At 35.9% G+C, this 25750-nt stretch overlaps 1 protein-coding gene across 8 annotated transcripts in view; it reads left to right on the forward strand.

Annotated features, from left to right (window-relative positions):
• The window catches only part of ANKRD28 (ankyrin repeat domain 28), a 194321-nt gene that overhangs the window by 92356 nt on the left and 76215 nt on the right, over positions 1–25750 (forward strand). For 7 of the 8 annotated variants that reach the window (XM_027583599.2, XM_027583594.2, XM_027583597.2 and 4 more), the window contains one exon: positions 19785–19863. In XM_027583599.2, coding sequence (XP_027439400.1) covers positions 19785–19863 — 79 coding nt within the window. Of the gene's footprint in view, positions 1–15901; positions 15924–19784; positions 19864–25750 lie in introns of those variants that run through there. The other variant, XM_027583600.2, reaches the window with a different exon arrangement.

Consider the following 25750-nt stretch of genomic DNA (forward strand, 5'->3'; position numbering starts at 1 on the left):
CAAGATTTCAATTTTTTGATGGCTGCCTAATATTCGTGTGCGTGTGTTTGTGTGTGTGTACACACCACATCTTCTTTATCCATTCATCTGTCAATGGACATCTGGGCTCTTTCCATAGTTTGGTTATTGTGGACATTGCTGCTATAAACATTGGGGTGCAGGTGCCCCTTTGGATCACTGCATTTGTATCTTTGGGGTAAATACCCATAGTACAATTGCTGGGTCATAGGGTAGCTCTACTTTCAACTTTCTGAGGAACCTTCATACTGTTTTCCAGAGTGGCTGCAGCAGCTTGTGTTCCCACCAGCTGTGTAGGAGGGTTCCCGTTTCTCTGCATCTTCACCAACATCTGTTGTTTCCTGACCTGTTCATTTTAGCTATTCTTAACCGGTGTGAGGTGGTATCTCATTGAGGTTTTGGTTTGTATTTCCCTGATGCTAGGTGATGTTGAGCATTTTTTCATGTGTCTGTTGTCCATTTGGATGTCTTTGGGGAAATGTCTGTTCATGTCTTCTGCCCATTTCTTGAATGGATTATTTGTTTTTTGGGGGGTGTTGAGTTTGATAAGTTCTTTATAGATTTTGGATACTAGCCCTTTATCTGATAAGACATTTGCAAATATCTTATCCCATTCTGTCAGTTGTCTCTTGGTTTTGTAGACTGTTGCCTTTTGCTGTGCAAAAGTTTTTTATCTTGAAGTCCCAATAGGTCATTTTTGCCTTTGTTTCTCTCGCCTTTGGAGACATGTCTAGCAAGAAGTTGCTGTTGCTGAGGTCATAGAGGTTGCTGCCTGTGTTCTCCTCTAGGATTTTGATGGATTCCTGTCTCACATTTAGGTCTTCCATCCATTTTGAGTCTATTTTTTGTATGATGTAAGGAAATGGTCCAGTTTAATTCTTCTGCATGTGGTTGTCCAATTTTCCCAACACCATTTGTAGAAGAGATTGTCTTTTTTCCATTGGATATTCTTTCCTGCTTTGTCGAAGATTAGTTGACTATAGAGTTGAAGGTCCATTTCTGGGTTCTCTATTCTGTTCCATTGATCTATGTGTCTGTTTTTGTGACAGTACCATACTGTCTTGATGATTACAGCCTTGTAATAGAGCTTGAAGTATGGAATTGTGATGCCACCAGTTTTGGTTTTCTTTTTCAACATTCCTCTGGCTATTTGGGCTCTTTTCTGGTTCCATACAAATTTTAGGATTATTTGTTCCAGCTTTGTGAAAAAAGTGGATGGTATTTTGATAGGGATTGCAATGAATGTGTAGATTGCTCTAGGTAGCATTGACATTTTAACAATCTTGTTCTTCCAATCCATGAGCAGGGAATGTTTTTCCATTTCTTTGTGTCTTCCTCAATCTCTTTCATGAGTGTTCTATAGTTTTCTGAGTACCAAACATTTAAAGAAGAATTAATACGTATTTTTCTGAATCTGTTTCAAAAAAATAGAAATGGAACGAGAACTTCCAAATCTTTCTGTAAGGCCAGAATTACCTTGATCCCAAAACCAGACAAAGACCCCACCGAAAAGGAGAATTACAGACCAATATCCCTGATGAACATGGATGCAGAAGTTCTCACCAAAATACTAGTCAATATCCAGCAGTACATTAAAAGGATTATTCACCATGAAGAAGTGGGCTATATCCCTGGGCGGTTCAACATCTATAAATCAATGTGATACACTACATAAAAGACTAGAAGAAAAGACAAGAACCATATGATCCTCTCAATAGATGCAGAAAAAGCATTTGACAAAGTACAACATCCTTTCTTGATTAAAACTCTTCATGGTGTAGGGGCAGAGGGAACCTACCTCAGTATCATAAAAGTCATCTATGAAAAGCCCACAGCGAATATCATTCTCAATGAAGAAATACTGAGAGCTTTTCCCCTAAGGTCAGGAACATGGCCAGGATGTCCACTATCACCAGTGTTATTCAACATAGTACTAGAAGTCCTAGCCTCAGCAATCAGACAACAAAAAGAAATAAAAGGCATGTGAATCAGCAAAGAAGAAGTCAAACTCTCACTCTTTGCAGATGACATGATACTCTTTATGAAAACCCAAAAGACTCTACCCCAAAATTACTAGAACTTATACAGGATTTCAGCAAAGTGGCAGGATAAAAAACTCAATGCACAGAAATCAGTTGCATTTCTATACACTAACATTGAGACAGAAGAAAGAGAAATTAAGGAGTTGATCCCATTTACAATTGTATCCAAAACCATAAAATACCTAGGAATAAACATAACCAAAGAGGCAAAAGATCTGTACCACTTCAAGTTTTAAAAAACCAAAAGTCCCTACTCTCCCCACTTTATATTAGAGTTGCCATGTAATATATGTAATACATTGAACTCCTTCCCAGAAAACATTAAAAATTTTTGTTTTCAATTAATTGTGCTTCCTTCATACTTAAAGTCTATGTTTCCCTCTGGTATCATTTCCCTTCAGCTTGAAGAACTTCCTTTGGCATTTCTTTTTAGACCAAGATTGCTGGAAATGAATTTTCTTTAGTTTTCCTTCATCTGAGAATGTTCTTAGCTTGCCTTCATTTCTAAAGGATGTTTTCATGCGATGAGGATTCTCGTTTGATGGGGTTTTGTTTTTGAGTCTTCTGGCCTCCATGGTTTCTGATGAGAAATCCATAGTCTTTCAAATCTTTCTTTTATGTGTAACTAGTCTTTAAAGCAGTCTAAGAAAAACGATTTTTGTCTTTATCTGGGTTTTAACAATTTGTGCGTCTTGGCATGATTTTCTCTGTGTTTATCCTACTGGTGGTTCACTAAACTTTGTGAATCTATAAATTTATGTCTTTTACCAAATTTGGGAAATTTCCAGCCATTATTTCTTCAGAACATTTTTTTTCTACAGCACTTTCTTTCTCTTCTCCTTCTGGGACTCCAGTGACACAAATGTTAAGACCTTTGATATTGTCGCAGTTGGTAGTGTATTAAATACAAATTTTCATACTGAAGATCCTCCTGAATGAAAGGATAATGTTTTTTAAAGGTGTCGAAAACTCTGTTTGATAGGTAACTAAGGGAAATAAAACCTGCTCTTAATTCAGCTGCTAAATAAAAAGCAGCATATAAATTATATAAATCACTTAAAGAATATATAAAATTATAAGAAGTCACCATACAGGCTTGATTTTAAAATAATTTAGTAAGATGGATAATTTTGTTCCCTGTCCCCCCAAAATAGGTTTCTCTGTGTTGTATATTTATGTTGATTTCACTGGTTATCTACCAACCACAAATAGCCATGTTTGTATATGCCCACTGTATTAGAGTTTGTGCATAGAGTTTTAGAATGAAATCAAATCTTTCTGGTAAATCTGGTGATTGGTATATTTCAAGTTCAAGATTTTTTTCCCCTTTGATAGTAGCTGTGTAATCTGATACTTACTTGATTTTTCAGTTCTCTAAGTTAAGGTTTACGACTGTAAAATATGTAATTTTCTGGTATTGCATATTCAGATCACCTTTATTAATTTGGAATATATGCTTAATTTAACAGTCAGATATCACGGCTATGGGTAGTATTTGTGCATCTATTTGTGACAATCTAGATTTTTTTTTCCTCAAGTTGTTGTTACTGTATAAAATGTTACCTTGTGCTGCAGATTAATACTGAAAATTGAGTGAGGGCATGTTTGGGTAGCCTTGTTCGGGTCTTTGTTTATAAATAGAGTGGATTGTCCCATCACTCCAAGGCATTGATTTAGTTTCAAAAAAAGCTTGATCAAGAAGTATGAATAGTGAAATTAATTTGTTAGATGTATCTTCCTTGTTTACTAGCCATAAACTGAAACTTTTTTTTAAAAGATTTTTTATTTATTCATTTGAGAGAGAGAGAGCACACACAGGGGGAGAGGAAGAGGGAGAAGCAGACTCCCCACTGAGCAAGGAGCCCGACGTGGGACTCAATCCCAGGACCTTGGGATCATGACCTGAGCTGAAGGCAGATGCTTAACTGCCTGGGCCACCCACGCGTCCCAAACTGAAACTTAATAATTAGTTTAAATGTATAAATCTTTCAGTTGTATAGTCTTGTAGACAAGAATGTGATATTTTTATGCTCAAATGATTTGTCTTATAATAGGTTCATCTGTTTTCTGTGATTCTTTCCTAAGAAATGAAAATCTCTCACTCTTCTTCCCAGACTTGGTACTTTTTAAGTATCACCTACTTGTAACTAACCAAAATAGAGAGCTGTAAAAAATAACATTAAGATTGTCACATTGTGGAAAAATTTTCTAGAGTGAGACCATACTTGTACAGTTATAGAAGGGTGAGGAATCCCTTGTTACTGGTATGATTTTTAAGGATATATTCTTTTCCAGAATCTAACATATGCCTGGATATTTAGAGATAAACACATGCACATGAAGAATGATTGCTACATCACTGTTGCTGTTAACTTATTTAAACTGTAAGGAAGTGAAGAGGTCCTCAGGGACCTTGATCTATAAATTAAGCAAACTAGACTCTTTTCTCATTTGTAAGATGAGGTGATTAAACTTGATCTCTAAGGCTATTTCTGTCCCTAATGTATTACTTTGACAATTCTGTAAACTATTATATTTGCTTTATGAATTATATCACTTAAGCCTGGGTTATTTCACATTAATTTTGGGTGGAAGGGAGAATATTTCAGCAGATTTTAGCTTAGAATTAGCTAAGTGATTCTTCTTTCTTCTGTTACCTTTTTCATTTCAGTGGGTAGTTACACATTGATCTGAATATTTTCTCTGGGTGTCCTTCTTAATCTGATATTTCCCTGTTACTACATCAGAGGCTATATAAAAATCACAAAGTGGCAGAAACTTTGGTTACTTAGTGTCCATTTATTTCCCAACTTCTTCTAATGCACAGTACTCAGGTTTTGTTTGGGCATTTTATCCCCCATCTCACTGGGAAATGATCCCTTTCCTACCTCCAGTGGTGTCATAACACAAGACTGGCCATTGAGAAGTGAAAGGAAGTTATATGAATGCCTTCTGGGCCGTTTCCTCACTGATTAAAAATAGACACGGGGGTAGGGGGGTGGCTCCTGGGTAGCTCAGTCAGTTAAGCATCTGCCTTTGGCTCAGGTCATGATCTCAAGGTCCTGGGATTGAGCCCTGTGTGCTGCATGGGCCCCCTACTCAGTGGGGAATGGGCTTCTCTCTTTACCTCTGCCCCTCTGCTTGTGCTTTCTCTCTCCCCCTCTCTCTCTCTCTCAAATAAATAAAATCTTCAAAAAAAGAATAGACACAAAGACTTCCAGTTCCACATGTAAGAAACTTGGAAGTCACCACTCTGTCCTAACAAGTACAAAACTGAACAGACTGAAAAATTAACAGCTCTTTCTGGGTCCATGAGGGAGAGGACCCCAAGGACAAACCACTGCACCCAAGATGGGAGAGTCACAGATGAACACAGAAAGCTGAAGCTTGAAGAGCAGTGACTCATGAGCAGAAACTGCCCAGGAATCAGTGCTGGGGAAGGAAAAACTGAACTTTAGTTGACAAATTGCTGGAGGTTCAGTATGGATAACTCTGAGAGTTAAAAACACTAGGGGACCCAGTCACAGGCTACCAGAATATTATAAGGTTTACCTCCAGGAGCTGGATTGGGTTCTCAAGCAGGGGTGGGGGGAAAGGGAACCATTTTGAAATATATCATACCACTCTCTTCTTCTTAACAAGGCCTGCAAACTAGTTAACCAGAGCCTAACTGACCCAGGGGAAGGCAAATACCCAATTCCAGCTCCCTCTAGCCATTCTTTCCCACCTGGGGGCAAGAGGGGGTAGACTGGGAAACACTTGTGAAGTTCACAGACCAGGGGCATGGGCTCACTAAAAGACAGACCTAATCATAGAACCCTGCCCCTCCCCTCACACTTCACAACACATTAATTACCAAAGACCTATTTACGGTGGTTCCTTTTATCCAATACGTCATATCTAGTTATCAAGAAAAAACTATGAGATATACCAGAAGGCCAAAGCACATTTGAAGAGAGATGGAAAGCCTAAGAAAGAACCAAAAGGAAGTACTAGAGATCAAAAACACTGTAAAAGATTTTTAAAAATTCTTTTGATAAACTTCTTAATAGGCTGGACATAGCTGAAGAAAAATCTCTGAGCTAGAGGATATAGCAATAGAATGCTCATAAACTGAAAAAGCAAAGAGAACAAAGACTTAAAATAACAACAGAATTATGAACAACTACAAAAGGTGCACATACTTGTAATAGAAATGCCAAAAGGAGAAGAAAGAGGAACAGAAGAAACATTTGAAACAGTCATGACTGAGAATTTTCCAACTAATGTCAAGACGCTAAACCACAGATCCAGGAAGCTCAGAGAACACTAAGCAAAATAAATGTAAACAACAACAACTACAATAAAAAACACTTAGGTATACCATTTTGTAAACTGCAGAAAATCAAAGATAAAAAATACTTATAGAGGAGCAAAGGTAAGAATTATATTCAACTTCTCAGAAACCATGCAGAGAGTGGAGGAAAATATTTAAAACGTTAAAGGAAAATAAAGACTTTCTCAAGCAAATAAAAATCAAAAGAATTTGTTACTGGTAGACCTGCCTTGTAAGAAATGTTAAAAGAAGTTCTTACATGGAAGGAAAATAATAGAGATCAGAAACTCAGATCTACATAAGGAAGAGCATTGAAGAAGGAATATGTCAGAGTAAAATGAAAATAGATTTCTTTTCTAATTGATCTAATATAAAGCTTGTTTAAAGTAACAGTGTAGGGGCGCCTGGGTGGCTCAGTTGGTTAAGCATCTGCCTTCGGCTCAGGTCATGATCCCAGGGTCCTGGGATCAAGTCCCTCATGGGGCTCCCTGCTGAGCAGGGAGCCTGCAGCTCCCCCTGCTTGTGCACTCTCTCTCTCTCTGTCAAATAAATAAATAAAATCTTTAAAAAAAAGTAATGTATTCCATTATGTGTGCTTATATATGTGTGTATATGTATGTATCTTATGTATATATAGTATGTGTATATATATTTATCTTTCACATTTATGTACTTCTATGTAAGTGAAACAGATGAAAGCAGTGATAAAAGGGAGAGGAAGGGGAATTAGGATTAATTTGTTATTAAAAAGTTACACTATTTTTTTAAGTGATTTGTGATATTTGAAAATAGATTTGGATTAGTTGTAAATTTGTACTGTAAACTCTAGGGCAACCATTAAAAAAATGTTTTTAAAGTATAACCAATATGCTAAAAATAGAAGATGGATTCATACTGTATGCTCAGTTAAAACCACAAAAGGCAGAAAAAGAGTGGAAGATAAAAATAGGAACAAAAAATGAGGGAAACAAATAGAAAACTGTAACAAATATAGTAGATATTAACCCAGTTGTATCAATAATGCTCTAAATATACCAGTTAAAAGGCAGAGATTGTCATAGTGGATCAAAAAAAAAAAATATATGTTGCTTTCAAGAAACCCATTTTAAATAAAAAGAAACTTACAGAGTAAAAAATGGATGATGAAAACATACCATGCTAACATCAAAAGAAGGCAGGAGTAGCTATATAAACAAATAGTACTGGAACAAGTGGATATCCACATGAGAAAATGTTAATCTATTTAGGTTAATAATCTAAATAATATATATATACTATAACATTAATATTCTAAATAATCTAAATGATTAATACTTTATTCGGAAATTTAACTCAAAATGGATCACAGACCTAAATGTTATATACAAAATTGTAAGGTTTTTGGCACATAATATCAGAGAAAACCTAGATGATCTTGTGTATGGCCGTGTCTTTTTAGATACTGAAAAGCTCAGTATCTAAAGGCCCGATCATTGAAAGAATTGATTAGCTGGGCTTCATTAAGATTAAAAAAAAAAAAAAACCCTGCTCTAAAACAATTGTCTTAACTAAAAAAAAATTTTTTTTAAATATAAAAAATAGGAGTGAGAGGAAGAGATGGCCTCTTTTCCTGCTGCTTGCTGTTGTTTGGGATGAACTAACTTGAGATGAGCCTATACACTGTGCTTATATAGTTGTGCTTGGCAAAGTAGAAAGGTAGAATTTTTGAGAGACCTAGATGATATCTTTGAGTTGCTAATAAATCAACCAGCTTTGTCCCCATCCTATGTAAGAGTAAATCTTTTGTTTTTTAAACCATTTTTAATTGGTGCTCTTCTGCACTTGAAAGCTACAAAGGATACAATTAAAGAACTAACTATAAACATTAATTTTGTGTCCCGAAAGATAGTGCTGCTTTAAAAGTCTTATTAGTACCATATTGAATTAAGAGAATAACTTTTCTCCCTCTTCCTGCCTCTTTCCCCCTTCCCTGTCTCTCACTCTTTCTCCAGCTTCCTTAGAATATGTTCATTACTGTATTCTTTTACAAAGATGTTTGAGGGGCATGTAAAATTTCTTTGTCTACTGTCATCCAAAGTGATTGTTATTCTCAAAAACTAAACATTTCTAGTTACTTTACATTTTGAATTGTGCTTCTATGTGACTTTAATTTTTATCTGTCCTGTGAATTTTGTCCATGCGTTTGATATATTCAAACTAGCAAATATTTATTGAGCATCCATTGTATTGCTCTGGACTTCTTAAAGTTTGGATTGCATTTGTTGTAGTGAAGAGATAGGTTTTAAATCTATCTAAGCCGATGCTTACACACGGCAAGCATCCCTTGCCGTGTGTAAGATACATTATTTGAGATTAAATGTTTTTGTTTTTTAGTTTAACCAGCAGAATTAACTAATTATATTATTTAAAATATAGCTGATTATAAGTTACGTATTCATTGGTGAGTTATCTGGTCGAATTATTCTTGCTACATGTTTTCAGAAGCCTAGGAGTTTAGACATACCTACTTATGCAGTGTCTCTAGTATTTAAATATATACAATCCTAGATCTCTAGCTCTTGCAGCTTTTCTAAAGGGATTGAAAGAAAGATAGCATGCTTTATTACCTAATTATGCCTTAGCCATTCCTTTTCCTTTCTGTGCAACTATAGAAAGGGAATAGAGAAATGCATCATTTATAGGCTAGTGATAGTTCTGTTCTATGTGTAGAAGTATTAAGCTAGATTTCAGCTTCCATGAGGTGTGTGGAAACTCAGCCTCCAGCCCAAATTGCTGAGCAGTTTACTTGGCAGCAGTTTTGCTGCTCTCAAGATTCTCAAGAGAAGCCAAAACTGGTCTAGCTTTGAATGAATAGGGATTGAACTGATTGCTTACATTTAATTGAAGTTGTCAATAGAGCATTTTGATGAAGAGCATGAGTTTGGAGGCAGTTTCCTCATCTTTAAAAATAATATGTTAAACTATACAATAATTTTGCAAAATAAAACAGCTATTTCAAGTGCTTTATGCAGTGCCTACCACAAAATAAAGATCTGTAGGGTTGCCCTCATTTTCTGAGAAAGTCTTCCATTCCACATAGTTACTGTGGAATACAGTATGTTGATACAATATTTGTACATACAATATAACTCTTCTACCTGTTCTTACCTGATTGGTACATGAGTGAGGATCTAACCAAAACTGAGTCACTCAGAATACTATTTTAGGGTTTTGGAATTAAAAGACTTCTCTTTGGACTCCTGAAGTTCTAAGAGTAAATCTCAGGATCTATGATGGATGGCTTTGTTTCCTGCCATGAGGAAAAGTGTTGTTGGTAAAGATGGAAAAAAAAAAGGAAGAAAGAAGCTGATGCATAGAAAAACAGAGATGAAAGATGGTCCTGAATGTTTCAAGTGCTTGATTCTAGTTGTCCTTGTGGCCTAGCCATCCCCTTCCTTATCTAAATTTTGATTGTTTGGTACTCAATTCCATGAGGTATTTCACTCCTTTTAATAAATATATTTTGCCTGACTGGTTTAATTTAGATTTCTGTCACTTGCACCCAGTAGTGGTATCTAATATATGTATTTACTTTTTTTAAGATTTTATTTATTTATTTATTAGAGAGAGAGCGCGCGCACGCGCGAAACAGCACAAGCAGGGGCAGTGGCAGAGGGAGAGGGATAGCAGGCTTCCTGCTGAGCAGGGAGCCCAACAGGGGGCTTGATCCCAGGACCCCAGGATCATGACCTGAGCTGAAGGTAGATGCTTAACAGACTGAGCCACCCAGGCACCCGTCTAATGTATGTATTTAATAGTAACTATTAAGGACAATATGAGCTCTAGACTGTTAATGTACTTAGTTAAAACACTTTTTACTTCGTTACTTTGCTCTGCTAAATACTAATGATTTTTCATCTTATAATCTGAAACTTTAAGGTTCCATAGCGGTTTTCAAAGTATTTCTTGGGAAAGAATCATAGCGTACATCTTAGAACTGGTTAATTCATTTATGGAGAGTTACCTGTTACCTAGGAATTTGGTTAACCGTCTGTTAGAGGCAGTTCTAGAATGTGTTTTGTTCTAGGACCCCAAAATCAATTACAGAAGTCTACAACCTCCAACGCATTAGAATATCATGATTCATAGCAGGTTTTCTTCATTAACATTTTATTTTGTTTAAACCTCTCTAGTGCCTGTGAGATATACAACTTTGAGCCAGGTGCTAATAATGGGCACAAAATTAGACAGTTTGCTTTCTCTAGATATTAATTACTTTATTATGAAGCCATGACATAAACCTAAAATTGAGCAGTTACCAAAATGCCAGCTGTATGGTACAGATGATAATGTCAAGATAGAGAGATCTGAGCGTACTAACATGGTCCTGAAGACTTGGTGAAGGAGATAGAACTTGAACTGGGCCATGAAGAGTAGAAGGGATTTGGGCAGGAGAAAGACATTCTGGGCAAAGGGAACAGAGGTGAAAGATGAAAATGTGCCATTACTCATTCTGTTAGTAGAAATTAACTGTTGTGGTTCCAGCTACAGGTTAGTGGCTTTTGAATATCAAGTTATGGGTGTAGAACTGAGATGATTTGTGGTGATGACAGCCACTAAAGGTGATTGAGCAGGGTAGCTGATGGTTTTGGTGAATGTGAAATTGCCTTCCAAGCTTGATCTGCTAGCAGGTAAATCAGTTGGATCTTTAATATGCTTTGAGGATGAGAGGATAAGGTTGGTGGGTAGTAGTGAATTTAAAAATAAAGTTAACTAAAAACACAATCTAAGGATTTTTCCAAATAACTAAGTATACAGAGCATCACTTCTGTACCAAAGTAAACTAGAGTTCTCTTATTTGAAGCAGCTACAGAGCATCCACCAGCACCGTATAAAACCATATCCTAAGGCTGAGGTTCACCATGGACCTTCCTTGAGTGCAGTTTTGAGAACAACCAAGCATCGTAATCTATTTATGAAGGGGTAAGACAAGTTTGGATCTGATAGGGCCTAGGTTAAGTCCAGCTGAGCTCTGTGGACTGGAAACTGAGTGTTGGAAGATAATATCCAAGTACTAAATATGGGTCCTTCAGTCTGATAGCAGTACAAATAAAAGAGAAAGGGAAAAAATTACTAAGAAAATTATGATAAAAATTTGATAAGTAAAATGAAGTCAGTCCACAGAATGTTTTGAAGGAGAATGATTAGTTTTAAGCAGACTGTGGTTAAATGGATAGTGGAGCATTACAAATAGAGGCTATATGGTAAATTAACACACAGCACATACCTTGGAGCCCAACTGCCTGTGCTTGAATACTGATTCTGCCACTGCCATATGATCTTGATTGATAAGTTACTTAAACTTTTCTGTGCTTTATCTGTTAAATAAGGAAACATACTCAGTTCTTAAACCCTGCAGGGTAAAGGACTTAGAGCAGTCCTAGCATAAAGTAAGCACTAGATAAGTGTTAACTGTTGTGATTGCTAGGATTACTATTCTTAAGTTACAGCTAATATACATGAACACTTTCAGTACCTGGACAAGGGCAGAATTACAGAATTGAGTCCTTGCTATGAAGGTTGTGGTTGAATCCATATAAGTGGATGAATTCTCACAGTCTCTTTAAGTATTTCTCCTTGTACAAATGTTCTGTTTCACTTTTCTTTCGCTTTATCATTTCTAACTTTTCACTTATCTATTTTCCTGCCCTGTATAGTTTCCTCTTATTCCAACCTGATCTTGGAATCTGCTTTAAAGCTTCTACACAAACTATTGAGAATATACAAGTGCAGTTTTTAGTTTCCAGATTTTACTTAGGTACCTCTCTTGCATCTAACCCTTTTCCTGGCCTGTGCTTGGGATCCACCATGGATTCCCTTTTTTCTCACATCCTCATTCCATAGGTTATCCAACCTTGTTTGCCTGTGTTTCATAAACTGCTTCTGGAGCTCACTGTAGCACAACATATAAAGCAAAATATAATTCAGGATTTTTCTGAATACTTTTTAAAAAACTTTATTTTGAAGAAATTATAGATACACCAGAAATTGCAGAAATGATACAGAAAGCTTTGTTTCCATCAACCAGATTCTTCAAATGCTGACATCATACTCTACATTACCAAAATCAGGAAACCGATATTGGCACAATACAACTAATTAAAGTGGAGACTTCTTTTGGATTTCACCAAGTTTTTTGCATTCACTAATTTGGAAGAGGACTGAATGTGGTAGTAGTGGTAATGTCCTTGTGAATAATTTTGACATTTTGTCACATGTGTAGATTCGTATAACCATCAACATGTTTAAGGTACAGAACTGTTGCATCACCATAAAGAGCTCCTTCATGTTCCATTCACTTGTGTAGCTCTTCTGTAAGGTACCAGCCCAGCATATGCCTGTGGCCCAACCCCAAGTGGTTAGCAATCACTGATCTTCCTAACCCATCTAATGTATATCATCTTCTTTCAGGATAATTGCTTATAAAAGTTATAGCTATTTTTTGTTTGTTTTTATTTGGGGAGGGTGGGGAGTTAATTTTTTGTTGTCCTAATCATGAACAAAGTATCTTTTCTGAGTACTTACAAAGGAACTGTAAGAAAAGTGTAGTTCAAAAACTATGATCAAATGGTCAAAACTATATAATCAAATGAGTTAACATTTGTTTGAGTCTGGTGTGTGTATTTAATAATTCTAGTTGAGATTATTTTAGGAATACTACATGGAGATGCAATAGTTTCTTAAAAAGCTGACTTAATAGCTAAGAAACATTTTCTTTTTGAAATGGATACGTGATACTTGTGAAATGTCTAGCATGGTAAATTATTTTTAGAATTTTTAATAAATAGCTTTTCAGTTGGTTTAAATGTTATTTTTATTTTTTTTCTTTTTTCTTTTACTTTTTGAAACAGTATGTGGTTAATAAGTCCAAACAATACCAAAGGCCACAAATAGTGAAAAATAACTCTTTCTCATACTTTAAACTCTAGTCCGCCAGTTCACCCAGAGGTAATCACTGTATTAGTGTCTCGAGTATCCTTCCAAAGATATTTTTTGCATATTCAGGCCTAAGCGGGTGTATAACTACTTTTATCATAAAGTTGTTCTGAGCCTGCATTTTTTCATTTAACACTGCTTTAGAGACTTTTCCATTGATAAGGAACATTGAGGTCTGCTTGTTATTTTAAATTGGAAGCATAGTGTGATATTGTGATTTATAATCCTATTTCTGGCACTGAGCTCCTAAAAACCTTTGGAATTACCTGTGAGAGAGCAGTGAAAGTTTCTATTAATGAAGTGACTTTTAGAAAGCTTAGAATGGGGGCTAGTTGCCTGTGGAGCCAACTTTGTGGTTAGAAGGTGGGGACTTCCAGTCCCCTTTCCCCCCAGTTACCATCACTTTTGGGGAGTGGAGGAGCTAGAGATTAAGCTCAATTGCCAGTGGATGGCAATTTAATCCGTTGTGCCTACATAATGAAACCTCCATAAAAACCTCAAAGGAGGGAGTTTGGAGAGCTTCTGGGTTGGTTAACCAGAAATACTTACAGTTACCACTATGCTGGACCCCAGATGTTACTAGGATTAAAGTTCTTTGTTCAGCATCTCATTCTGTGTTTCTTTAACATCTGGCTGTTGATTCGTATCTTCTAATATCCTTGTAATAAACTGGTAATCCCGTGAGAAAAGTGGTTTCCTGAACGCTGTGAACACTGTAGCAAGGAGGGAGCCAGGGTAACCTCTGATTAATAGCTGTTGGGTTAGAAGAAGTACAGGTGTGCACAACCTGGACTTGCTATTGGCATTTGAAGTGAGGGGAAGCAGAGTTTTATAGGACTGAACCTATAGCCTGTGAGATCTGATGCTCTTTCCTAGTTGATAGTGTCAGAATTGAATTGAATGGTAAGACCAGCTGGTATTGGAGCACTGCCTGGATGTGTGGAAGAAAAAAACACACACAATGGGATTGGATGTAGAACCCTTACATCGTGTTTAATTTTATGGATGTACAACTGGAAGTTCTCTCATCTGGAGATGAGAGAACTATATAAAGTTATATATAGTTATATATATTTATATAAACTATATAAAGTTATATAGTTTATAACTATAAAGTTATAGTTATAAACTATATAACTTTATATAGTTATAAAAAATTATAACTTTTATAATTGGTAATTAATAAGTTAATCAGTCTGACAGAGGGAACCATAAAAAGTGATCTTTAAGCATTTTACTCCAACAATGTGTATTTGCCAGCCATTTGTTTTGTAATTGAGCCGAGGCTTTTTTGTTGACACTATTGTTCATTCTTACTTTCCTTGTACAGACCCTTCCCCAAGTGCATTATCTGTAATCGATTTGGGGTTTCTTTAAGTGATGGGAGAATTTAGACATTGAAGAATCAAACATCTCCATTTGTTTACTGTTTGCCTTAGTGATTCAGTTCTCAGCCACACCCAATTCAATAGCCCTTATTTTGGTAGCTTACCTTTATTGAGTCTTCATGTGGTATTGAACCTAGTGATCATAAAAACAATTTGCTTTTTTCATTCCTATTTTATCAGTTTAAATAATATTGAAATAAATCACATAGTTATAATTGCAGGTACAATTTGCACAAACTGTTGTGGTAACAAACATACCCTACCCTTGATAAATAGACACGCAGTGGTGGGAACAAAAGTTCAAGGGTTTGATATGAGGAATTCTTAATCTCAGGAACAAACTGAGGGTTGCTGGAGTGGTCGGGGGTGGGAGGGATGGGGTGGCTGGGTGATGGACATTGGGGAAGATATGTGCTACCGTGAGCGCTGTGAATTGTGTAAGACTGTTGAATCACAGATCTGTACTTCTGAAACAAATAACGCAACATATTTTAAGAAAAAAGAAAAAAGAAGATAGCAGGAGAGGAAGAATGAAGGGGAGTAAGTCAGAGGGGGAGACGAACCAGGAGAGATGATGGACTCTGAAAAACAAACTGAGGTTTCTGGAGGGGAGGCTAACCAGGGTTAGCCTGGTGATGGGTATTGAGGAGGGCACATTCTGCATGGAGCACTGGGTGTTATGAATAAACAATGAATCATGGAACAGTACACCAAAACAAATTATGTAATATATGGTGATTAACATAACAATAAAAAATTAAAAAAAAAAGTTCAAGGGTTTACTAGTGGTAGCCTGATAGTCCAAATACATGGTGTGCCAAATCACCTTTAGTTTTACTCAGGAGACAGAATATTGATTAATCATATGAGTTGGTTAAATGAAGGTTGGTTAAGAACTTCTTGTTTCTTTTTTTTTTTAGGTTTTATTTATTTATTTGACAGAGAGACACAGCGAGAGAGGGAACACAAGCCAGGGGAGAGGGAGAGGAAGAAGCAGGCTTCCTGCGGAGCAGGGAGCCGGATGGGGGCTCAATCCCAGGACCCCGGGTTCATGACCTGAGCCGAAGGCAGACGCTTAAGGACTCAGCCACCCAGGCGCTTTAAAGAACTTCTTGTTTCATTTTAACCATTCCCCTCTGGCAGGCATTTAAGTTGTTTCCATCATTTTCCTTCCTACAATAATCAGTAAATATACTTAATTATTTTGTTTGCATATACATTAGAATATCTTTATCTTAAAAAGATTCCTTGAAATAGAATTAGTACGTACAAGGGGATAGTCATTTTTTTATATTAATAAATTTTGCTAAAGAGACCTTAAATAAGTATTGTGTAATTTTCAGTATTTAATTGTAGTAAAGTAAAATATGATAGGTAAATATATTTCTTTTAAAATTAAAGTGTTCCTTTTTCCCTTCAGTTTGATTTGTAGAGAGGAAAACTATGCTCATGAGTCATAAAATACATGAATAGTATTCAAGGCATTGAGTCATAGAGTTCCAGACATCTCTCACACATAAAATGACTCACTTTGTGTGTGCACTGTGTGTGTGTGTGGTTTATCCTTTGTAATAGATATGTTTCTCAATTGAGTAAGTCTGATCATGTTTAAACACTCTAGGGAAGTTTGCTGTCTTAATGATTAACATTGAAAAGCCTTAAACCAAGGATCCTTTTATTAAAATGACTAAATCAGGACTCAGCTTTGAATAAAGCCTGAGATTTTGGTGGTTCTGTGTTAGCTTTTTCACTTTAAACTGAATAGTTTCAGTGATTTTTGTGCAAAGCATTCTGTTTGCTGGGGTATATATTGGAATAAAAAAACATGCTCTTGTGGAAATTAATTGTGGTTAGAGAGACAAGAGCTCTTAGCTTACTAAATAACATTAATAGTCACTATCCCAACCTCCTTTGACTGAAGTACCTGTTGCTGTTATAAAGACAAAAACAATATCACAAATATATTAAAATTATATAAAGAAGCCAGTGTAGAGCCAGTGATAATTGTGCTACACACATCTTTATAATACCTTTATATGCTGTTAAACCTTTTTTGGATTGCCTATAACCCCTCTTTTGACTAGCAGCTTTTTTTCCTAATTTATTTTCAGTTGTCTAACTATTCTTTCTTAGAGTAATTGGGGTATTGCCAAACTAGAAAATTATTATGATGTGAAATAAACTTCTTCATTTTCTTAAATCTTGAAAGCTATAATATTCTAATATGGTAAAAGACCCCAAAATACAATACCTGTTTAAATGAGAAATTTAGGGACGCCTGGGTGGCTCAGTTGGTTAAGCATCTGCCTTCCACTCAGGTCATGGTCCTGGGATCAAGTCCCACCTCAGGCTCCTTGCTCACCGGGGAGCCTGCTTCTCCCTCTGCCCAGCTCTCCCTCTGCTTTGTGTGTGCGCTCTCTCTCTCTAACCAATTTTTTTAAAAATGAGAAGTTTATTTCTCTTAGTAGTATAGGAGTTAGTGGTCCAGGTTTGTGGAGCAACTCTGCTCTATAAGATCATTCAAGATCGTGACAGTCTTCTAGGATATTGGCCTACCTCTGTAGAGTCAAAGCTGGCTCAGTTTCACATCTGCCTTCCAGCCTGTGGGAAGTGCAAAAGTATTAATCCAGAGTAAGGTGGCTGTCTTTTAAGTTGAGGATGACCTGAAAGTTGTGTCCTTACTTCCAACTCACATACCACACTGGTCCACACTAAGTAGCAAAACTTAAAGGCAGATTTAGGAGTATATTCTCTCACTGCATGGATAAATTACCAGCTACAACTCTATTCCTATGGACAAAGGGGGACAATAAATAATGGAAAACAATTAACAATCTATCACAAATCCTCTATCCAAAAAATTGGGTGTAAATTTCAAAATAAGTGTAAATAAATAGCTTTCTCAGAAACAGCACTCTTTGGGTGCCAGGGTGGTTCATTTGGCTCAGATCATGATCCCAGGGTCCGGGATTGAGCCCCATGTCAGGCCCCCTGGTCAGCGGGGAGACTACTTCTCCCTCTTCCCTGGCTTTTGCTCTCTCTCTCTCTCTCTCTCTCTCTCTCTCTCTCAAATAAATAAAATCTTTAAAAAAGAAAAAGAAACAACATTCTTGTAACTTTAGATGAGGTGCAAATATGAATTAAAAATCCCTGAATGTGACTCTACCTCAAGATCTTGCTTCTCAAACTGGAGATCATTGGTGTTTGAGGGGGTGAGGTACATGAAGCCTTGCATTAGATGTATCTTCTTTTCTTGAAGATTTGGAAGAGTATGCATTTTTTTAAATTGGGGTGCCTGGGTGGCTCAAGTTGGTTAAGCATCTGCCTTCGGCTCGGGTTGTGATCCCAGGGTCCTGGGATCGAGCCCCGCATCGGGCTCCCTGCTCCGCGGGAAGCCTGCCTCTCCCTCTCCCACTCCCCCTGCTTGTGTTCCCTCTCTCGCTATGTCTCTGTCTGTCAAATAAATAAATAAAATCTTTTAAAAAAAATTGAAGTATAGTTAAATACATTATTATATTAGTTTCAGGTGTACAATGTAATGATTGAACAGTTTTATACATTTCTCCTTGCTCATCAAGATAAGTGTACTCTGAATCCTCTTTATCTGTTTTACCCATTCCCTCAACCCATCTCCCCTCAGGCAACCACCAGTTTGTTCTCTGTATTTTAGTGGGTTTTTTTGTTTGTCTGTCTGTCTCTTTTTTTCTTTGTTCATTTGTTTTGTTTCATAAATTCCACATAAATTCGTATGATATTTGTCTTTCTCTGAATGACTAATTTCACTTAAGTACTCTTTAGGTCCATCTGTGTTGTTGCAAATGGCAAGATTTTGTTCTTTTTTATGGCTAAATAATAGTCCATTGTGTATGTACACCACATCTTCTTTATCCAGTTATCTGTGGATGGACATTTGGGCTGCTTTCATAGCTTAGCTATTGTATACAATGCTACAGTAAACATAGGGGTGCATGTGTATCCCTTTAAATTAGTGTTTTTGTTTTCTTTGGGTAAATATCCTGTAGTGGAATTCCTGGATCATATGGTAATTCTATTTTTAATTTTTTGAGGAACCTTCCTACTATTTTGCACAGTGGCTGCACCAATTTGCATTCCCACCAACAGTGCACGAGGGTTCTTTTTCTCCATATCCTTGCCAACTCTTGTTATTTCTTGTCTTTTTTGATTTAGCCATTCTGACAGGTATAAAATGATATCTCATTATGGTTTTAATTTGCATTTCCCTGATGATGAGTGATGCTAGTTAGTTTCATGTGTCGTTGACTATAGTCTTCTTTGGAAAAATGTCTATTCAGGTCCTCTGCCCATTTTTTAATTGGATTGTTTGGGGGTTTTTTTGGTCTTAAGTCATATAGATTCTTGATATATTTTGGATATTAACCACTTACGGGATATATCATTTGCAAGTATCTCTTCCCATTTAGTAGATTGCCTTTTTGTTTTGTTGATGGTTTCCTTCACTGTGCAAAATGGAGAACTGTGTATTTTTTATATTTACAAAGATAGGAATATATTTTAAAGCCACAAACAAAATTGGCAGGAATTTTAAGAAATCCTTAAGATTGTTTTAAGGGATAACTTCAAATCCCCAGAGAAAAATTTGAGGGTATCTGTGGAAACATTTTGATAGACAAACCTTTTGTTAAGGTTTGTTTTATTTAGTTAGGTCAATAATTCCAAACTGTGTAAAACTGTGGAAGTATATTGGGAAAAATAGGATGAAGTAAAGGAAATTTTACTATGTATATCAGCAGCATAGGCATCTTTATTCAAAGAAAGCCTAAGAAGTTATTTTCTCTGTCACCTTAGATTTTATTTTTGCTATAGTTAGTAAAGCTGTTCCTTTAAGGCCAAAATATTTTTTTAGGCCTTCCTTCTCCTAGCAGGGAAATATTCTGTTAATGGGTTGCTAACTTAGACTAAGCCTATGGAACTAGTAAGTTGGTAGTTAATGGTTTTTCTTCATTTAAAGTATACTGAAATTAATTTTATATTAAAACTTATGTTCCACCTTTCCTCTTTTTACAGGACAATGAAAAGAGAACTCCACTGCATGCTGCTGCCTATCTTGGAGATGCAGAAATCATTGAACTGCTTATTTTATCTGGTATGGTAAAGCTCTGGTTAATAAGAGCACATCATGCATATTTTTGTCATAATTAATATTTATCAAACCTGGTTGACTATTTCTTTATATTTGTCTCAGAGTTGAAACTTGTTCATTCTACAGCTGATCTTACATCATGTGCCAAGTACTGTTCTAGTGCTTAGAGTATGTCGGAGAGCAAAACAAAGATGACTGCCCTTAGGGGGTGGATACTCCAATAAGGAAAAATAGGCTGTAAATACAAGTAAATGTTACAGCATGTTAGAAGATGATTAAGTGCTATAGAAAAATGAGAAAGTAGGTCAGGATAATGGGTGAGATGAATGATATATAGGCTCAGGCATTATAGAGAATATTCGTAGGAGGCCTAATTAACCACAGAGTAACTAGGAGACAATTGCAGTTCTACTAGGGGAAGGTGATGTGGCTCAGACCAAGTGCAGTAGTGGAGGTAGTGAGAAATGGTATGATTGTGATATATTTTGAAAGTGATGCCAGCAAGGTGTCTGTCTTTAAATAGCTTTTATCTAAATCTTTTTGAGGGCCTGTTAAATTCATTTTAGGAACCTGTACTTTATCTTTTAATTTCTCCTAAACTGTTTAAGACTTCGCAATATGAAGTAATGGTAGAACTGTTTCTTATGGAATAGCTCCTATTGTGGTCAGACTGCCTGCAGTCAAACAGCTTAGAAGTATTTTTGTTGTAGCCAAATTATTGTAAATAATATTTATTGGAAAAAGATGCACATGTTTAAATTGTGCTTGTGTTACCAGATTGTAGATAGACAATGTAATTAAAGAAATAGCATCATTCATTTAATATTTGGGAGTAGGAGCACTGAATTTGTGAATGAGATCTCATTCAGTAGCCTAAATAGAGGGGTACCTGGTTGGCTCAGTCAGTTAAGCATCTTACTCTTGATTTAGGCTCAGGTCATGATCTCAGAGTCATGAGATCAAGCCTTGCGTCAGGCTCCGTGCTGGGCATTGGGCCTGCTTGAGATTCTCTCTCTCTCTCTCCCACTCCCTCTGCTTGTGCTCTTGTTTCTCTCTCTCAAAAAAAAAAAAAAAAAAAAAACCTAAATAGAATTTTGCCGTTTCATAAATTTATGAAAATTTTAAAATCTGGGTTTTATAACAAATTGCATGATCATATAGAATTAAATATAGCTAAATATTGACCCAGCTAATATTTTTTTATTGAAGCATTAGTTTCAGGGATACAACATATATATTACTCAGTGGTCCCCAGCTGATATTCTTATATTACTTTCTTGATGAGTAACTTCATCGTAGATGCACTTCCTTGAAGATATCTGTTCCTCTGTGGATGCTAGCTCACTAGTTACCAGCTTAAATTTACTAGAGGAAATCATATTTCCTCTTAATTGAGGCTTCTACTATAATAATGTGAATTGATGGGGTATAGGTTTATATGTGGAATTTTCTTTACAAACATTGTCTAAGAAACAGTTTCTTTTTTCTTTTAAGACATAGCTATGCTAGAAACGGTACATTCTAGTTAGTCTAATGTCTTGGACTTTGGATAAGAACTCTACTGCCACGTTTTTTATTTTAAACACAGAATTCTGTTCATTTACTTCCCCTTTAATATAAAGATTTTATGACTTAAAGTGGAGGCTTCTTTTTCCCATTTTTAATTTTTAACCTAGGAGAAACTTTTCAGGTGCTCCGTTTGACTTACTTCCTGGCTTTGAAAGTGAATGTTTATATCAAGGATTTTTAGCTATTTACAGAAGGTTGACTTCCTAGTCTTTGTAAGTATGATAGTCAGATGAGCCTTACGAATGTGACAATATCAGATATCAGCTTTGAAATAAGCATTTGAGAGAGTGCTTAATTTCTTTTAAATAATTGAAAGAGAAATAATGTATAAAATTAACCACCATATATGTATAAATGCTATATCAGCTTGTCTTTGAAAACTAATTTTAGTATTGTATTTTATCAGTTTATGAGGATGGAAAAAGTCACAAATTTATAGTTTTCAGAATAAAATTACATTTTACATTGGTCTCAAACTGTATTATTTCCTTGATCCAAATTTCATTTGACTTCAATTTCTACTCCTCTCCCTTTTGCATATTCCACTCTGATGCCACTGGCTTACCATCTCTGGGTATTTGAACCGCTTTTTCTTTATCCTCACACTCTCTTTTCTCAGGTAGCCACATGACTTGTTCTTTTACTCACCTTTTTTATGTCCTTGCTCAAATGTTACCTCTGGGGTGAAGTTGTCCCTGATCACTGCCTCCACCACCACCATCCTTTCCCTTTCCTGTGTTCTCTTTTTTCCTAGTACTTATTGTTATCTGATATCCTTTTTTTAAAATTTTACTTAGTCACTTCCTATCATTCTCTCCTTACTAGAATGTAAACTCCCAAGGCAGGCAGGGGGAGGGGCAGAGGGAGAAAGAGAATCTTAATCAGGCTCCTCACCCAGCACCGAGCCCTATGGGTGGGGGAGGGGGGGGGTAGTGGCTCCATCTCATGACCTTGAGATCATGACCTGAGCCTAAATCAAGAGTCAGATGCTTAACTAGACTGAGCCACCCAGACGCCCAGCAATATAAGTTTAGACTTTACATTTTGGTCTCAGTTTCTCAAGTCTTTAGTTGAAGTGAGAATGGGAGAGGTGGAAATGCAGTAGGAATGTGGAGTGTAGGAGTTCAGGTAATTGAAAAAGGAAAGAAGACAAATGATCTGTTTTCTATGGATGCAACTCAAGCTCTTCCATAGACTTCGTTCTTCTTCAGACTACCACCTAGGCTCTAGGAAAAATAAAATAAAAACTTAATTGGATCTGGAATGAAATCCAAGTCTAAGTTTCTACTAAACCAGAACCTCCGTTTTCCACTTACAAATGAAAAATAAACCAGGCTCTGTGTTGTCATGAGAGGCACTGCAGATAGTGTTTAGGTGCGAATCTTGGTCCCACCTCTTAGCACCTCTGTGATCTTTGGGAAGTTATCTAATCTCTCAGCCTTAACATCCTTTTCTGAAAAGTGGGAAAAATATTAATTTTATAGTTTTGAAGCAAATATGATGTAGTTAAGATACCTAGAAAAGTACCTGGTACATCAGAGATACTCAAAATCTGGCTATTATTTTTTTTTTTAAACAACCCTTCTTTCTTTCCTCAACTTTATTTGGTCCTGCAAATAAGTAAATTCCCGATGTCAGGAATAACCTTTTTTTAGTGATTTTTAGATATAGTCTCCTAAAAATTCTACCCTCCTCATTGTGAAATCCAGTCACATTCTGAAATGATAAACTGGAAGGAGTTATTTAACAATGGAGGAAATACAGACAAGAGTTTATTTCCACAATCTAGAGAGACAATGAAACAAAATAGACTCTACAGAATATTCTTACTCAGCAAATTCTAGAATTAAAAAAAAAGTCTTTAAAACTATAGATAGTTACATAAGTGTCTTACTGAACACAGCCCCCAGTAGCTCAGCAAATAATGAGTGAAGGCTCATATAATTTGTAAACAGAGCTCTAACAAGTCAGAAGATAGGGAGTAATCAGAAATGTGTTCCTAACTTTTAAAGTTAGTTGCTGTATAGGATGACTGTCACGACCTTTATAAAAATGCCACTTTACATAGTTGAAGACTGAAACCTGAGTCAGAAGGAATTCTAGTTTGATGGGTTTTAACATTTGCTATAATTTTATGTATTTGAAGGTTTGTGCTGATTTGTATAAAATTAACAATTTTTAAAATAATTATTCATGTTATATCAATTTAAAATTCCCATTAACTCTTTGAAAGTTGATTAGAATAGTTTTATGGAAGATACAGTAGATAACTTAGCAATCAACAAGTATAAGCTAGCTACTGAATTCTAAGTATTACAAATAGATTTCCAGAATAACAAGCTAATAACTAATTATATTCAAAGAATTTTCAACAACAAAGATTATCCAGATAGTAAATAAATAAGAACACATTGGGCTTAAAGTACACATTAGAGCAGGTGGATTTAGCAGATGTTTACAAACATTCTATCCAAAAGCAGCAGAATATACATTCTTCTCAAGCATACATGGAAGATTCTCCAGGATCATGTTAGGTCACAAAACAGGTTTTCATAATTAAGATTGAAATCCCATTCAGCATCTTTTCAACCACAGTGATCTGAAACTAGAAATTAAAGGAGTAAAGTTGAAAATTCACAAATATATGGGGGTTAAATATTACTGAACAACCAGTGGGTCAAAAAATAAAAGAGCAAAAAATATCTTGACAAATGAAAATACAACATACCTAAAACTAATGGGATTTGGCAAAAGCAATTCTGAGAGAAGTTCATAGCAATAAATGCCTGCATTAATAGAAAAAAGAAAGAACTCAACCTGGCTTTTCACCTCAAGGAACAAGAAAAAGAAAAGCCCAAAGTTACTAGAAAGAAGAAAATAACAAAGGTCAGAGTAGAAATAAGTGAAATTTTATTTTATTTTTCTAAAGATTTTATTTATTTATTTGACAGAGAGATACAGCGAGAGAGGGAACACAAGCAGGGGGAGTGGGAGATGGAGAAGCAGGCTCCCCACTGAGCAGGGATCCTGATGTGGGGCTTGATCCCAGGACCCTGAGATCATGACCTGAGCCGAAGGCAGACGCTTAACGACTGAGCCACCCAAGCACCCCAAAATAAGTGAAATTTTAAAAACAAAAGAAAAATCAGTGAAACTAAGAGCTCATTTTTAAAAAAAATAAACAGACAAACCTTTAACTAGACTTATCAAGAAAAAAGTTAAATAAGATCAGGAGACATTCCAGCCGATACCACAGAAATACAAAGGCTCATAAGAGATAATGAATAGTTATATACCAACAAATGGGACAACCAAGCAAAAATGGTTAAATTTATAGAAACATAAAATCTACCAAAATTGCATCATGAAGAAATAAGAAATCTGAACAGACCAATTACTAGTAAGGAGATAGAGTCTGTAATCAAAAACCTCCCAACAAAGACAAGTCAGGACAGATGGCTTCACTGGTGAATTCTACCAAATTTTAAAGAAGAGGATGGAACACTTCCAAACTTCTTTTTTTATGTGGCAAGTATCGCCCTGATAACAAAACCAGACAAGGATACTATAAGAAATGAAAATTATAGGCCAATATTCCTGATGAACATAGATGCAGAAATCCTCAACCAATATTAGCAAACCAAATTCAGCAGTACATTAAAAGGATCATACACCATTTTCAAGTGGGATTTACTGTAGGGATGCAAGAATGGTTCAACATCTGCAAATCAGTGAGATGCACCAATTAACAAAATGAAGGATAAAAATTATATGATCTCAGTAGATGCAGAAAAAACATTTGACAAATTCAGCATCCATTCATGAGAAAAACACTCAACAAAGTGCTCATAGAGGGAACATACCTCAGTATAATAAAGCCATATATGACAAGCCCACAGCTATCAACATACGCAATTGGTGAAGAGCTGAAAACTTTTTCGCTAAAATCAGGAGCAAGATGTAGATACCATTCTCATTACTTTTACTCAGCATAGCCCTAGAAGTCCCAGCCAGAGCAGTTAGGCAAGAAAAAGAAATTAAAGGCAATCCAAATTGAAAAGTGAAACTGTCTCTATTCATAGATGACATATTATATATAGAAAACTGTAGACTTCGCCAAAAAACTGCTAGAACTAATAAACTGAGTAAAGTTTCAGGATACAGAATCGATATACTTAAATGTGTTGCATTTCTTTCTATACATTGATAATGCACTATCAGAAAGAGAAATTAAGAAAACAGTCCCATTTACAGTTGCATCAAAAAGCATTAAAATAGCTAGGAACAAATTTAGTCAAGCAAGTAAAAATCGGTACACTGA

The sequence above is a fragment of the Zalophus californianus genome, chromosome 1 (assembly GCF_009762305.2).
Source record: "Zalophus californianus isolate mZalCal1 chromosome 1, mZalCal1.pri.v2, whole genome shotgun sequence".
NCBI lineage: Eukaryota > Metazoa > Chordata > Mammalia > Carnivora > Otariidae > Zalophus > Zalophus californianus.